This window comes from Cupressus sempervirens, chromosome 10, assembly GCF_028749045.1.
Source record: "Cupressus sempervirens isolate cs-2001-9-10 chromosome 10, ASM2874904v1, whole genome shotgun sequence".
NCBI lineage: Eukaryota > Viridiplantae > Streptophyta > Pinopsida > Cupressales > Cupressaceae > Cupressus > Cupressus sempervirens.
In genome coordinates this window covers 731,985,696-732,001,545 of record NC_143127.1, presented here as the reverse complement: position 1 = coordinate 732,001,545, position 15,850 = coordinate 731,985,696, and the positions used below count along the sequence as shown (strand labels likewise).

The 15,850-nt window shown below is 32.4% G+C and overlaps 1 protein-coding gene and 1 pseudogene across 1 annotated transcript; one reads left to right on the top strand and one right to left on the bottom strand.

The window, feature by feature from the left end:
• The first annotated feature begins 1,006 nt into the window (after positions 1-1,006).
• LOC149535931 (putative 12-oxophytodienoate reductase 11 pseudogene) lies at positions 1,007-1,711 on the top strand (annotated as a pseudogene).
• Positions 1,712-12,688: 10,977 nt separating this feature from the next.
• LOC149535930 (uncharacterized) lies at positions 12,689-13,476 on the bottom strand. The gene has a single exon (XM_089805214.1). It carries the CDS (start codon positions 13,315-13,317, stop codon positions 12,706-12,708), a length of 612 nt encoding a protein of 203 aa, XP_089661340.1. The 5' UTR covers positions 13,318-13,476; the 3' UTR covers positions 12,689-12,705.
• Between the last annotated feature and the right edge of the window lie 2,374 nt (positions 13,477-15,850).

Sequence of the window (15,850 nt, the reverse complement as noted above, 5' to 3'; positions counted from 1 at the left end):
TCCCATGATGATGATGATGCTTTAAGGGTTCCTCTTTCGCAAGTTGATAATCTTTCTAGTGAATTTGATAAATTGGAAACTTGGCTTGCTCAATACAATCAAAATCATGATAACATTGTTGTTGTTAAAGCTCTTAAAAAGCTTGTTAATAATGATGATAATAATATTTCTATCTTGCGTGGTATATCTCGCCTTATCGATACTCATGCTTAGTCTTTGAAGGAATGTGCTCAAGAAATGGGATATCCTCCTTCTTCCACAACCATTGAACATTCCATCCTAATTACACCGAGAGGCGTTCTATACAATGGCAGCACAAATGCCCAGCACGAGAATATGCCAAGATTCCTGTCAATAAAAAAGAATTGGGAGCAGTTACAAACTTCCAAATTAAATATTAAAAAAGAATTCTCGAAATAATAGCTGGCCAAAATAATAGGAAGCCAAATGGAGGCCGAAATAATAGGCCCGAAAAAGTAGGGCCCGAAAAAGTAGGACCCAAAAAAATAGGGCCCGAAAAAATAGGGGCAAAATAATTTCAATATGATTTTTTTTTTTGTTAAATATAATTTTGCATGCACATTCATGCTTTTTTTTTGCGGGGAGTGGGGGAATTTGAAACAAATTCGTGGAATGTGAAGAGACGTCTGTTGGGGGATATGAGGAGCCTCTCAGAAGTTATAAAACCAAGGCTCCTCATTTCATTTTCATTTTATGTTTTTGCAGGAAGGAAGAGGTGGAGGTTATTGGAGGATTAGATTGGAGTTTTTGAATAGGAGTAAATTGAAGTTTTGGAGTAACATTTTTGCAGGTGAGATTTCTATTTTTTATTTACATTTTCATTTAGATTTAGATGTAGATGTAAATTGAAATTCAAAATTAGTTATAATATTCTACTTTGATTTAGATTTCAATTTTAATTAATTTCAATTTGGTTGGCTCTCCTCCACAACAAACAGTGTATTGTGTATTTAATGGGTGCATTGGAATGCAGATTATCAGCCTAATGGCCAATCTCCAGTTTCCTCCACAAGCAAACCAATCTCTGGAAAGATCCCTCTTCTGAACCGAAAGGATGTGGCAGATTTCTTTCCTCCCCGGCCTCTGAAAACAGAGGAAATTCCCAATATAGTTGCTGATTTTTGAAATGCTGTCAGGAATGCAATAGATGCAGGTATGTTTTTTTATTCTGATCTATCTTGGTTTGAAGAAGAGAATGTTCCTTTTGTTGACATAATTAGTCCTTTTACGAACAGGGTTTGATGGTGTTGAGATCCATGGGGCGCATGGGTACCTTGTGGACCAGTTCATGAAGGATAGCGTGAATGATCGAACAGATGGCTATGGCGAAACATTGAAGAATCGGTACAGATTTGCACTTGAAGTTGTGGAAGCAGTGGTGGAGGAAATCGGAGCAGAGCATGTGGGAATTCGGCTTTCTCCATTTTCGGATCATGCAGAAGCGTATGACTCAAATCCAGAGGCACTGGGACTTCACATGGCAGAGGCTCTGAATAAATATAAGATATTGTATGCTCATTTCTTTAAGCCCAAGATTGATAATTCGCAGACGACAATAGCGAGTGAAAAGAGCCTGATTCCCATAAGAACAACATTCAAGGGAACATTTTTGGCTACAGGGGGTTATGATCGGGATGATGGTAATGAAGCTATTTCCAGTGGCAAGGCAGATTTGATTGCTTATGGCTGACTATTCTTGCTAACTGATATTTCTATTGTATATTCTCATGCCCAGCACGGGAAGTTTTAATCTATATAGTTTATTTTGTGCGTTTAGTGCACAAAATAAAGAATGCATATGCAATCAATTTTTTTATCAATCTTTATGATAGCTTTTTTTTTAAAATAGAAAATAGAAATTATTCTTTTATGTATGTAGAAAAAAATTAGAAAGATTTTATGTATGTAAAAAATTAAAAGAATTCTATATACATCTAGATTTTTTGAAAAGAATTCTATTTACATCTAGAAATTTTGATTGAAATAACCATAATGTAAAAACAAAATATAAAATAGAAATGTTAATATATGTATGTAGAAAATATTAGAAAGATTGCATGCATCTAAAAAAAATTTATTTACATCTAGATCTTTTTAGAATGGAAAAAAATGGATAATAGAAATATCAGTTGCATGTTTGTAGAAATAAATTAGAAAAACATGTATCTAGAAATTAAAAAGATTCTATATGTGTCTAATTTTTAGATTTTACTTTATTCTAAACTAATTATTGATGGAAATATATTTTAAAAATATTTATGTAGTTTAAAGTTTAGATTTTAATTAATTTGTATGCAAATAGGAAAAAGAATAAATATTTAATATATATGTAGATTAATTTCTATTTTTAAAATTTACAAGTAAATGAGTACTTTATTCATTTAAAGTAAACAAGTTTTTAAGTAATATATTTTTATTTTAGAAATATATTAATCATAATGTTCATTTATTATTACTTATTTAATATACTTACTCTCAAATCTAAGACAATAGAAATGATATTTTATTAACTTTGAAATAGGGAAGTGTTAAGCAAGTTCGTTTACAAAAATACCAAAAATATATTTGGTCTTTGATCAAATTGGAGTTAATATTAGAAATATAAATATGATCATTAACAATTAAGCTAAATTCAGTTCAAAACAATAATATTATTTAAATTTAAATAAATCTTTTTGAAAAGAATTCTATTTACATCTACATATTTTGATTGAAATAACCATAATGTAAAAAAAAAATATAAAATAGAAATGTTAATATATGTATGTAGAAAAAATTAGAAAGATTGCATGCATCTAAAAAAATTCTATTTACATCTAGATTTTTTTTAAATGGAAAAAAATGGATAATAGAAATATCAGTTGCATGTTTGTAGAAATAAATTAGAAAAACATGTATATAGAAATTAAAAAGATTCTATATGTGTCTAATTTTTAGATTTGACTTTATTCTAAACTATTTATTGATGGATATATATTTTAAAAATATTTATGTAGATTAAAGTTTAGATTTTAATTAATTTGTATGCAAATAGGAAAAAGAATAAATATTTTATATATATGTAGATTAATTTCTATTTTTAAAATTTACAAGTAAATGAGTACTTTATTCATTTAAAGTAAACAAGTTTTTAAGTAATATATTTTTATTTTAGAAATATATTAATCATAATGTTCATTTATTATTACTTATTTAATATACTTACTCTCAAATCTAAGACAATAGAAATGATATTTTATTAACTTTGAAATAGGGAAGTGTTAAGCAAGTTTGTTTACAAAAATACCAAAAATATATTTGGTCTTTGATCAAATTGGAGTTAATATTAGAAATATAAATATGATCATTAACAATTAAGCTAAATTCAATTCAAAACAATAATATTATTTAAATTTAAATAAAATAAGCCATGTTTACTTTGAAACATCAAACAACTAATTAACTAATACAATAATTAAAATAAATGAATCTATTATGACATAGAAAAATATTTTTGAAGTATAATTTCTTTGTTTTTGAATCAATATGAGTTTTTTTTTCTACTTGAAAAGATAAACCATCCTAATTGTCATCCTTAGTTAACCCTAGCAACAACCCCTACCTTAGCCCTAGCCCCAACAATGATGTACAATATAACTATAATCCAACATTAAACTATAATTATAGCACTAAAACATATCCCTATTGATATTCTAAACTCTAATCATAACAAAAATCTTAGTCCAAACCATAATCTAAACCAAAAACCTACACACTAATATTGGTTATAGTCCTAACCCTAAAATCTAACCCTTAACCATAATGTAAAAACAAACTCCAAAATATTGATCAAAATCCTAAACCTACCTATATGGATAACCATGATATTAAACTCTAAATCTAGTCCCAAGGTCCTAACCATGGTGTAAACCTATAACCGAACTCTTAAAAAATTTACTAATCCCTGATCCTAATCACATTCCCAACTTTAAACTTGAACCATAAACCATAGTTGTAACCATAATCATAAACTTAAACAAAACCCTAACCCTAAAGGTACAATCATAAAATTAATAATAGCTTAGACCCTAATCCTAGCACAAACCACAATCATGACCAAATATAAATCTTCACCTTACCCCTAATCATAATTTCAATGTTAACCCTAACATTAGTTTCAATCCTACCATGATATGAACCCTAATATAGACTTCACCTTGATCCTCACCCTAATCTTAAGTCTAATTAAACCCTGACTAAAACCTAATCTAAATGATATATCTAACTATAATCCTAACTTTAATTATCATACAATCCAATGCTAACCCTCATGTATATTTAATCCCTAATCTTAACTCTAAATATTCTATAAACTCTAGAATTGACCTTGATTCTAACCATAACCCTAAAATCTAAATTGTAACCATAGCACAAAAGGTGGGGACCCCCACTACATGGCACAATTCTGGGTCTTGGAGCCTCGCGAAAGCACTACAGAGTGAGGAAATGTCAGAAAGGTGACATGTAGTAGCATGACGCAATTTTGGGCTTTAGAGCATTGCAGAAACAATGCAGCGTAAGGAGGCGCTAGAATGGAGACTCATGGAAAGAAGAGGAAAGACATTCATGTTGCTAGCAAAAAACTATGAAAAGAGATAACATGATGTCTTAACCTTCCATAAAAAATGCAAGGTTGATCCCAAGGGGGAATTTGGTTTCCCCAAAAATGAATGATGGTCATCGATGAAGGTCTTCCTCTCAAAATAGACGGCATAGATGCATCGTGAATCCTCACCAATGAAGGATTAAATCACAATCGTCGATGTAGATTCTCCCCTCAAAAAGGATGACTGAGATGCAACAAGGAAACTCCTCCCAATGAAGGATTAAGTCACATTCGTCGATCAAGATTGGCTTTATTTCCAATGGATGATTAAGATGTAGTGAAGAGATTCCTCCCAACAAACGAAGAAGATAGCACAAAAGGTGTGAACCCCCTCCATGTGGCACAATTTTGGGTCTCAAAGACTCATGAAAGAATTGTGGAGTGAGGAAATGTTGGAAAGGCAATGTGTGGTAGCATGATGCAATTTTGGGCTTCAAAGAATTGAAGAAACAATGTAGCATGACGATGCATCAGAATGGGGATGCATGGTAGCATATTGTGCAATTCTAGGCTTTAGAGTGTTTCGAAGACACTAGCGTATAAAGAAAAGTTAGAATGGGAATGCATGGAAACATCTTGCACTTTTGGGAAGATGGGAAGATAGCTCGCGAAGAAATAAGAGTTATCGAATCTCGCAGCATGAATCAACCCAACCAAGAAAAAATAGGGGGAAAAAATAGCACACAATGCCCTCCTAAATGAAATTCTAAATGTAACACTAATAACCATGGTCCTACTTCTTTCCCTAACCTTATCCATGAGCGTGGGAATATACATATTATTATATAGGGCACCTTATATAATAATAAATATAATCTAAAATCCCAACCCTTACTCCCCTCCTAAATATAACTGTGACCATAAGAAAACTTCTGAATATAACCCTTCCTCTAACTCTAGCCTTAACCATGAGCATAACCCTAGCCTTAACCATGAGCATAACTCTAACTCTAGATCTGACTCTACCATAATTGGACACTAACCCTAACCCTAACCTTAATTTTGATCCTAACTCAAACCCTAACCCTAACTCTAACCTTAACCTTGATTCAAACCTTAACCCTAACCCTAACCCTGGCCTTACTATAACCCTAACCCTAATCATAACCATAACCATAACTCTAACCCTAACCTTAACCATGGCCATAACTCTAACCCTAACCTTAACCATAAACATAACTCTAATCTGAACCTTAACCATAACTCTAATGATAACCATAACCATAATTCTATCCTTGACCTTAACCATAGCTCAAACCCTAACCCTAACTCCAACCCTAACCCTAATGCTAACCCTAACCCTAATTCTATCCCTAAGGTTAACATTAACTGTAATGTTAACTTTGTCCCTAACCATATATCTACGTATGACTATAACATTTTACATTACAATATCCCAAAAAAAAAAAAATTTTTATCTAAATTAAATTCCTTATATTAAATTAAAAGATATATTTGACTCAAACCCTATCCCTAACCCTATCCCCACTATAACCCTAACCATAACCATAATGATGACTCTAACCCTAACCTTAACCATGAGCATTACTCTAAACCTAACATTAACCATAAGCATAACTCTACCCCTAACTCTAACCCTAATTCTAACTCTACCATAATTGGATTCTAACCCTATCCCTAACCCTAACTATAAGCATAAGTCTGACCCTAGCCTTAACCATGAGCATAACTCTAACTTTGGATTTGACTCTACCATAATTGGACTCTAACCTTAACCCTAACCTTAATTTTGATCCTAACTCAAACCCTAACCCTTTAAACTCTAACCTTAACCTTGACTCAAACCTTAACCCTAACCCTAACATTAGCCTTACTATAACCCTAACACTAACCCTAATCATAACCATAACTCTAACCCTAACCTTAATCATGACCATAACATTAACCCTAACCTTAAGCATAAACATAACTCTAATCTAAACCATAACTATAACTCTAGCAATAACCATAACCATAACTCTATCCCTAACCTTAACCATAGCTCAAACCCTAACCCTAACTCCAACCCTAACTCTAATGCTAACCCTAACCCTAATTCTATCCCTAAGGTTAAGATTAACTATAATGGTAACTTTGTCCCTAACCATATATCTATGTATGACTATAACATTTTACATTACAATATCCCAAAAATAAAAAATATATTTTTAATCTATATTAAACTCCTTATATTAAATTTTTAAAAATATTTTGAAGCATAATTTTATACTAACTTCATACAACTCTAATTAAAAATTAATTAACAATTTTATAGTAACCTTATCAAAATAAAAAGTAAATATTTTTCCTATTGCGCCGCGACTGCCACTAGCTATATATACCTCTATATATATTACGCTGAGATTAATCGTTCTCGAGGTGCCTATTTTTATTTTCATTAATCCCAACTTCGATTAAAATAACTTTGGGATTAAATAAAAATAGGCGCCTCGAGAACGATTAATCTCAGCATAATATATATAGAGGTATATATAGCTAGTATCTACCACTCTTTCTAGCATACCTACATATACTCCACCTCTTATGACTACTTCTACCCAAGTGTCAACTCCACTATGTATAGGTCTTCCTAGCCTTTCACTTCCTATGAGTGTTCCTCCTACTTCCATTCCTTCTTCATTGCCTTTTTATAGTGTGGTTCCTTTTACTTATTTGAACCTTTTACCCATTCCTTCTCATCTTCTTTTGACATCTTTACATATTCCTTCTTCTTCTTATAAATTTCCTAATCCATCTAGAATACCTATTCCTTCCAGTATATCTTTCGATCCTATCATTAATACATTGGTTCAAACTGTCATCACTTTGCAACAACAACTTTCTCAATTGACTCAATCTAAGTACAATTTTCCCACATGTGATGTTGGTAATCCCCTTTCATTATATATCCTTTGTGGTTATCTTGAAACATGTTGAGGTACCTCATCTTGAGACTTATAATGGTAAGGAAAATCTTGTGATTCATGTTAAAACTTTCCAGACTATATGTAGTGATTTTTCTCATGACTATAGACTTATGGCTAAGTTGTTCCTACATACTTTTAGGGATAGAGCCTTGCAATGGTATTGCTCTCTACCTCCTTATTCTATTTTTTCTTTTCAAACTCATGCTAATTCTTTCATTCAACAATTATAGAATAATATTGGTCCTCAAATTTCTTTAACAGATTTAATGCATAGTAAGAAGAATGTTAAAGAGAAAGTTATTGAATTTACTAGTGGATTTAAATATTGGTGTGCTCACATTTCTTATCTTATGCCTAATCATGATATTCAGTGTGTCTTTATTTATAATTTCCAAAAAGACATTAGGGATGAGATTCTCCTTACTGAGTATACCTCCTTTTCACACCTATGTGTAGTGCTTCACCATTACTAGTTACAAGTAAGTCAACTCGAGAGCTCTACTCTGATGGCTCATGTTTCTAGTGATAAGAGTAATGCCGCTAGAAATTAAAACAACTTCTCTAAACCTAACAATTTCATCAAAATCAAGTCTCCAAATATAGTTAATGATCAAGTGGCTACTACATCTTGAGGTATGGCTACTTTTTCCTCTGTATTTCATCCTAATCGATAGTATACTTTTCCACCCGAGCCTTTGTTCGAGGTGATGACTAAGTCGATTCATGCTCAAGTTCTTAATCTTCCTCCTATTCTCAGCATTATGAATGATGACTTCACCATATTCCATAAATTCTTTGCCACAACATGATTTACATGATAAACAACCTCCATGGCTATAGAAAAACTATAGGAAATAGGGGGGGAATTAGACGTGAAATTGCTCAGTGTTGAGAGATGCTTAAGCTCACATTAAGTGAGTCCAAGATCTCCCAAGAAACAAAGCTCACATTAATGTTACAACCAAGATTTCCTTCATATACAGAAAACTTGTGAGTGGTTTGAATGACATGCATACAAATAAAAAAGTTATACATGTGAGAACATTTTTTGAGGAGTGGTGCAGACCAGGGTGGTCGTGAGGAAACCAAAAATATCTTAATTATATAAAGTGAACACGATGTGACACACCTAATTTAAAGTAGTGGTCTTTGTGGAAGAAATCCAATGTAGTCATTAGGTTGAAGCTTGATTTCCAAGCCACGTGAAAGTCTCATAAATTGACAATGTTGTTCATTATGTTTACTTGTATGTGAGTTATTGTGTGTTTCTATCATAGGTAGGTGAGACCACATGGTTATCATGTAGTGCAAGATTTCCAAAAGGTACATCATAAAGGTGTTCAAAAAAATTATATCTAAGTTATTGTAGGTATTTAAAGATTTCTATTCACATGGGATATGGATGTAGTTAGGAGATTCTTGAAGGAATTATTATTAGATGTTGAAAGATATATTATATAATATGACAAGTGTGTTTAAGTAAACATAAGGCAATTGTTACAATTGTATAGTAATTATAATGAATGAAGTATTAGAAGTATAATAGATATCAAATGATTTGTATGTCATATTTATTTTGCAAGGAGGAAGTGGCAGAGACAAAAAACATTTTGATATGGATTATTCATTGTACAATGACATCTATACTAGTTATGGTGACATTTAGGAGAAAAGGGGGTTGTTTAAACATTCTGTTTGAGAAAATAAAAGTAAGACAAAATAACATACATCTTAATCTAAAGTGTGGCAATTTATTAAGCATATTGAGAAGCATAATGAATGAAGTATAAGAACAACAATATTTGTTTTGTAGCAATGGAGTCGTAGAGACATAACAACATCTGGTCATGGATTGTCCAATGTGTATATTGGCACTAGTTATGATGACATTTAAAAACTAGACAATTCAAGAAGAGAAAACAAAGTAGGACAAAATGAAAACCTGATTGATTAGAATTTACTATCAAATGGTGGACCTAAGGAGGAGGTTAAAAATTGTTTTAAGGCTCTTGTGCCTTGTTATGGGGGATGTATGTTATTGTTAGGTTTGAAATGCTACTTGGGCCTCATGGATGTTACAAAATTCATTCACTCATTCATTCATTCCTATCCATATCTCTCAATAACAATCAAAGTATCTTACATATGCTCGTAATATAGAAGTAGAAATGCATTGACATATTGACCATACTATGAGAACTCCTACAACACCTCTACAAAAATGCATATGCATGGACTCACCATATTAGTTATTGTATGTAATTTATACATTATAAGTCAATCTTACTAGTCAATATAAGTGGCCCAACAAAATTTGCATGCTTAGCTCGGCTACCACAAATCATATTCTCCTATGGATACAAGTATAAATAGCATAGACACATAGTTGTGTATATATACATCCTAACACATTAAAAAAGATAGAATGTGTCAACACAAGCAAGCTACAATAAAAGAAAAAAAAAAAGTAAGACTATACTAAATTACAATCCTCCTTCTTGTAGTACAATTTCAGTGTATCCTTGTTATCATAACATGCTTCTTAAGCATTAGCATTCCATGATTCACCTTGAAGTTGCATTTTATTGAACACATGATTATTTTGTCTCTTTTCAAAGAACATTGGACTATTTGGTTCATTCTTCTATGTGATTACTCCTTTATCTCCCTCACATGAAGAAAAAACTCCATTTGTTCCACTTGTCTATTTCTATTATCCATTGTCTTTAAGTTTTCTTGTTTCTCACTCTATGTTCTTCTTTGAACCTTGTGCCTTGAATTATTTTGTCCCCAAAACCACATCTTACATATTATATTTTCTACTACACTCTCTTCTTCATTTTTTATATAATGTTTGAAGTTTTCTACTAAATTATAGTTATCTCTTTGATACTTCAACTCTTGTGTTACTATAAGTAGCATAAATCATTGTGGGCCTTCTTAAATTATTTACCTATCGATAGGTAGTCTCTCACCCTTTTCTCTTTTATGCCCTTTCATGATCTTTGACTAAATTTGTACCTACTCAATACAAATCTATGCAACCAATGCATTCTCTTATAGAACCTACATTTACTTCTACATCCATATTCTCCATACTTACTACCTAGGCATAATGCAATTGGAATTTTTGACATTTAAAATTTGATTGGAATTTTAAACATTAAACATATGATTGGGTTTGTACACATTGAAACACAATCAAGTTTTTAAACATTAAATAACCCATACACATATTCACATAAATCCCTACACACACACACACACACACACACACACACACATGTCTGTGCGTATGTATGTATGTATGTATGTATGTAACTAATGCATGTATACATATGTATATAACATGTCTATGTATATATATGTATGTATAGAATATGTTTATTAATTTATTTTAATGTAAGTTATGTCTAGTGCACAAACAAACACCTAATTTTAAGGATGTTCAGACTTAAAAAAATTATTAAAAATACTCAGCAAAAAATAATAAAAAATACACAACTTGTAGCTCTTAGTCTTCCATGTTTTCTTGCCAAAGAGTTATTTGAAATACTAAATCTAACTAGATATCTTTTTTGGTGTCCATGCTAGACATTATGTTATGTTTTCCTAAAAAAATTAAGAACATTTTTTTGTACACAATATATTTGACCTTCTTATTATCATCCATTTAAAAAAAAAATTAGTAGTTTAGAAACTAGATTCAAATTAATACAATTCTTATTCTTTGCACATCTTCAAATTTTTAGTGCATAAATAATTTCTTTTTCAAGTTTAGCTTTACCTAATTCAAAAAAAAGTTACCACTTATACACCCTTTTTTTCTCATCATCTTGGTTTACTTACACCCTATGACCCCTTAATGTATCTCAAAAACTCATCAATGTATCATAGGATGCATTAATACATGCACAAGGAGATATTAGGATTCCTTACGATATCCAGGACCTCTTAAGATATCTTAGGACCCATTAATATATTTTAGTACCCTTTAGGACCACTAAAGATATCCTAAGACACATTAGTGTATTGCAGGACCTCTTAAGACACATAGGACCCCTTAGCATCCCTTAAGAGTCCTACAAACCATTCGTGTATCCTAAGACCCCTTAGGAGTCATTAACATATTTCAAAACCCATTAATGTATCATAGGATGCATTAACACATGTACCAGGATACCTTACAACCTCTTAAAGTATCTTAGATCCATTTAGGACCACTTAAGATATTCTAAGACCCATTAGTGCATTGATGCAAATTGTATTCCTTTTTATCTAGGAAGCCTAGGTCGTTGTATTTAGTTGATGATGAAGTTTTTGAATTGAAGAAATTCTTTGATAGAAGTAGAGCTACTAAAAATCCTTATTCACTTAGAAATACAAGTGGGCTTGATTTTTTTAATGTATAATGTTCTCAAGGAGTAGTGGACATTCCCAAGCTAAAACCCCTCACTATAGATTTTGAAGTCATATCAAGGATTTAAAAATAAGTAGTGGGCATTTCCAAGGTAAAAAATGTGTGTGTGTGTGTGTGTGTGTGAGAAATATCTCTCACTCTTCCCCTTCTCTCAATCTACATCTCACATATCTCTCCTCCTAATGAACCTCTTTCTCACTCCCTCCTCTCCATCCTCATCTCACCATCTAATCCCTTCCCCATCTCACCATATCCATCACCTCTATCGCTTCTCTTACAATCATTCAACTATATCTTGTCCTTGATGTTACACAAATGTCAGTGTGTACTGAGCTCACTTGGTCACCTAAGAAAAGTTGACATGAAACTAGTTTCAACTGAGCTCATTCGATTACCAAAGAAAAGTTGACATGGAACGAATGTTAACCGAACTCACTCGATTACCAAAGGAAGTCAGAAACTAGAAAACAGCTATCTCTTACTACAAAACTCTTCTTTTCTATCTCTGACAATCTGTGTAACCACGACACAAAAGTATTCTACACACACTCAAAGAATAAATAATATATACTCTGAATCTCCTAAAATCTGTCCTATAATATATACCACAGAATATATACCACACAATTTGTCCTACCCACTTCACAAAAACGAGACAGAAGTGAAAAAAAAAGATTTCAATCAAAGCATCTTTAATGGGCGCCCCTGGCAAGCATTTCATCATATTGCAAAAAGGAAACTTGTCGTTGTAATCTCATCTGCTGGTAAATTCTTGAAATAAACTCCTCTGCTTCTCTGTCAACACGCTCTGCTTCACAGCAACTGAGATTATTATTATCATCACCCCCACAAAAGGGCGAGAGAAGCATTGTGGATTCATCTACGCCAGGCAGATCTGAGAAATCAATGTTGTTCTTGGAGAAACATTCAGATTGAGAAACAACAATGGCGTTTGAATAGCAATCCTCTTCATCAACAGCATGAGGCTGAATGCAAGGAATAGAAGGGAAAAAGTTATGCCTTTTCTTCCCAATGTGGAAGGAAAGGGGAGTATTGCTGCATGAAAACTCATATTCCTTAACCCCAAAACCAGTGCTGTAATGGCGGCTCTTCCCTTGAGAATGCTGAAACATCAATCTTCCTAGTGATTTTCCAAGCATTTTCCCTCCTTTCATCATCATTTGTAACTCCAACACCATTTTCCTCTTCAAGACAATTTCTTTCCTCAGCATCATGAATGCCGCCTTCACCATATTCCATAACTTCTTCGCCACAGCATGATTTACATGAGAAACAACCTCCATGGCTATGGAAAAATAACAGGAAACGGGGGAAAACAGGGGGGGGGGAATAAGACTTGAAATTGCCAAGTGTTGAGAGATGCTTAAGCTCGCATTAAGCGAGTCCAAGACCTCCCAAGCAACAAAGCTCACATTAATGTTACAACCAAGATTGCCTTCATATAGAGAGAGCTTGTGAGTGGTTTGAATGGCAGGCGTACAAATAAAAAAGTTATACATGTGAGAGCGTCTTTTGAGGAGCGATGCGGGCCAGTGTGGTCGTGAGGAAAGCCAAAATATCTCAGGTATATAAAGTGAACACGATGTGACGCGCCTACTTTAAAGCTGTGGTCTTTGTGGAAGTAGTCCAATGTAGCCGTTGGGTTGAAGCTTGATTTCCGAGGCACATCAAAGTGCCATACATCAACAATGTTGTTCATTATGTTTACTTGTATTGAGTTATTCTGTGTTCCTATCATAGGTAGGTGAGACCCCATTGTTATCATGTAGCGCAAGCTTTCCAAAAGATATATCATAAAGGTGTTCAAAATATATCAAGTTAGTATAGGTATTTAAAAGTTTCTACTCTCATGGGATGTGGATGTAGTTAGGAGATTCTTGAAGGAATTATTATTAGATGTTGAAAGATATATTATATGACCAGTGTGTTTAAGTAAACATAAGGCAATTGTTACAATCTTATTGTAATTATAAAGAATGAAGTATTAGAAGTATAATGGATATCAAATAATTTGTATGGCATATTTGTTTTGCGACAAGGGAGTGGTAGAGACAACAAATATTTTGACATGGATTATTCATTGTACAATGGCATCTATACTAGGTATGACGATATTTAGGGAAAAAAGGGTTGTTTAAACATTCTGTTTGAAAAAATAAAGTAGGACAAAATAACATACATCTTAATCAAAAGTGTGGTAATTTATAAAAGCATATTGAGAACCACAATGAATGAAGTATAAGAACAACAACATTTGTTTTGTAGCAATGGAGTTGTAGAGACATAACAACATCTAGTCATGGATTGTCTAATGTGTATATTGACATTCCTACTAGTTATGAGGACATTTAAAAACTAGACAATTCAAGCAAAGAAAACAAAGTAGGACAAAATGAAAACCTAATTGATTAGAATTTACTATCAATTGGTAGACCTAAGGAGGAGGTTACAAATTGTTTTAAGGCTTTTGTGCCTTATTATGGGGGATGTATGTTATTGTTAGGTCTCAAATGCTACTTGGGCCTCATGGATATTACAAAATGCATTCGTCCATTCATTCATTTCTATCCATGTGTCTCAATAACAATCAAAGTATCCTACATATGCTTATAATATAGATGTAGAAATGTATTGACATGTTGACCTTGTTATGGGAACTCCTACAACACCTCTACAAAAATGCACATGCACAGAGTCACCATAGTATTTATTGTATGTAATTTATACATAATATGTCAATCTTACTAGTCGATATAAGTGGCCCAACTAAATTTGCATGCTTAGCTTGGCTACCACAAATCATATTCTCTTATGGATACATCTATAAATAACATAGATACATACTTGCACATATATACATCCTAACACATTAAAAAAGATAGCATGTGTCAACACAAGCAATCTACAATAAAATATAATAAAGTTAGACTATACTAAATTACAATCCTCTTTCTTGGAGTACAATTTTAGTGTATCCTCATTATGATAACATGCTTCTTAAGCATTTGCATTCCATGATTCACCTTGTAGTTGCACCTTATTGAACACATGATTACTTTGTCACTTTTCAAAGAACATTGGACTATTTGGTTCTTTCTCTGAGGCGATTAATCCTTTATCTCCCTCACATCAAGAAAAAACTCCATTGAGTCATCTAAAAATAGTTTCTTCCACTTGTCTATTTATTTTATCCCTTGTCTTTAAGTTTTCTTGTTTCTCACTCTAAGTTCTTCTTTGAACCTTGTGCCTTGAACTACATTACATATTATATTTTCTACTATGCTTTCTTTTTCATTTTTACATAATGTTTAAAGTTTTCTACTGAATTGTAGCTATCTCTTTGATACTTTAACTTTCATGTCACTATAAGTAGCATAAATCATTGTGGAATTTCTTAAATGGTTTCCCTATCTATAGGTGGTCTCTCACCCTTATCCCTTTTATGCCCTTTCATGATCTTTGACTAAATTTATTCATGCTCCTTACAAATCTAATGCAACCAATGCATTCTCTGATAGAACCTACATTTACTTCTACATCCATATTCTCTAAACCTACTACCTAGGCATAATGTGATTGAAATTTTTAACATTTAAAATATGATTGGAATTTTAAACATTAAACATATGGTTGGGTTTGTACACATTGAAACACAATCAAGTTTTTAAACATTAAAACATGATCACGTTGGTAAACATTAAAAAGCCTTCAATTGAGCTTTACATTAAAGAACCCATACACATGTTCACATAAATCAATAAACATTTATGGACATATATATGTATGTGTGTGTGTGTGTGTGTGTGTGTGTGTGTG

Excerpts from the sequence above, each read along its gene's own strand:
- LOC149535930 (XM_089805214.1), bottom strand. The coding sequence starts at position 13,317 with ATGGAGGTTGTTTCTCATGTAAATCATGCTGTGGCGAAGAAGTTATGG.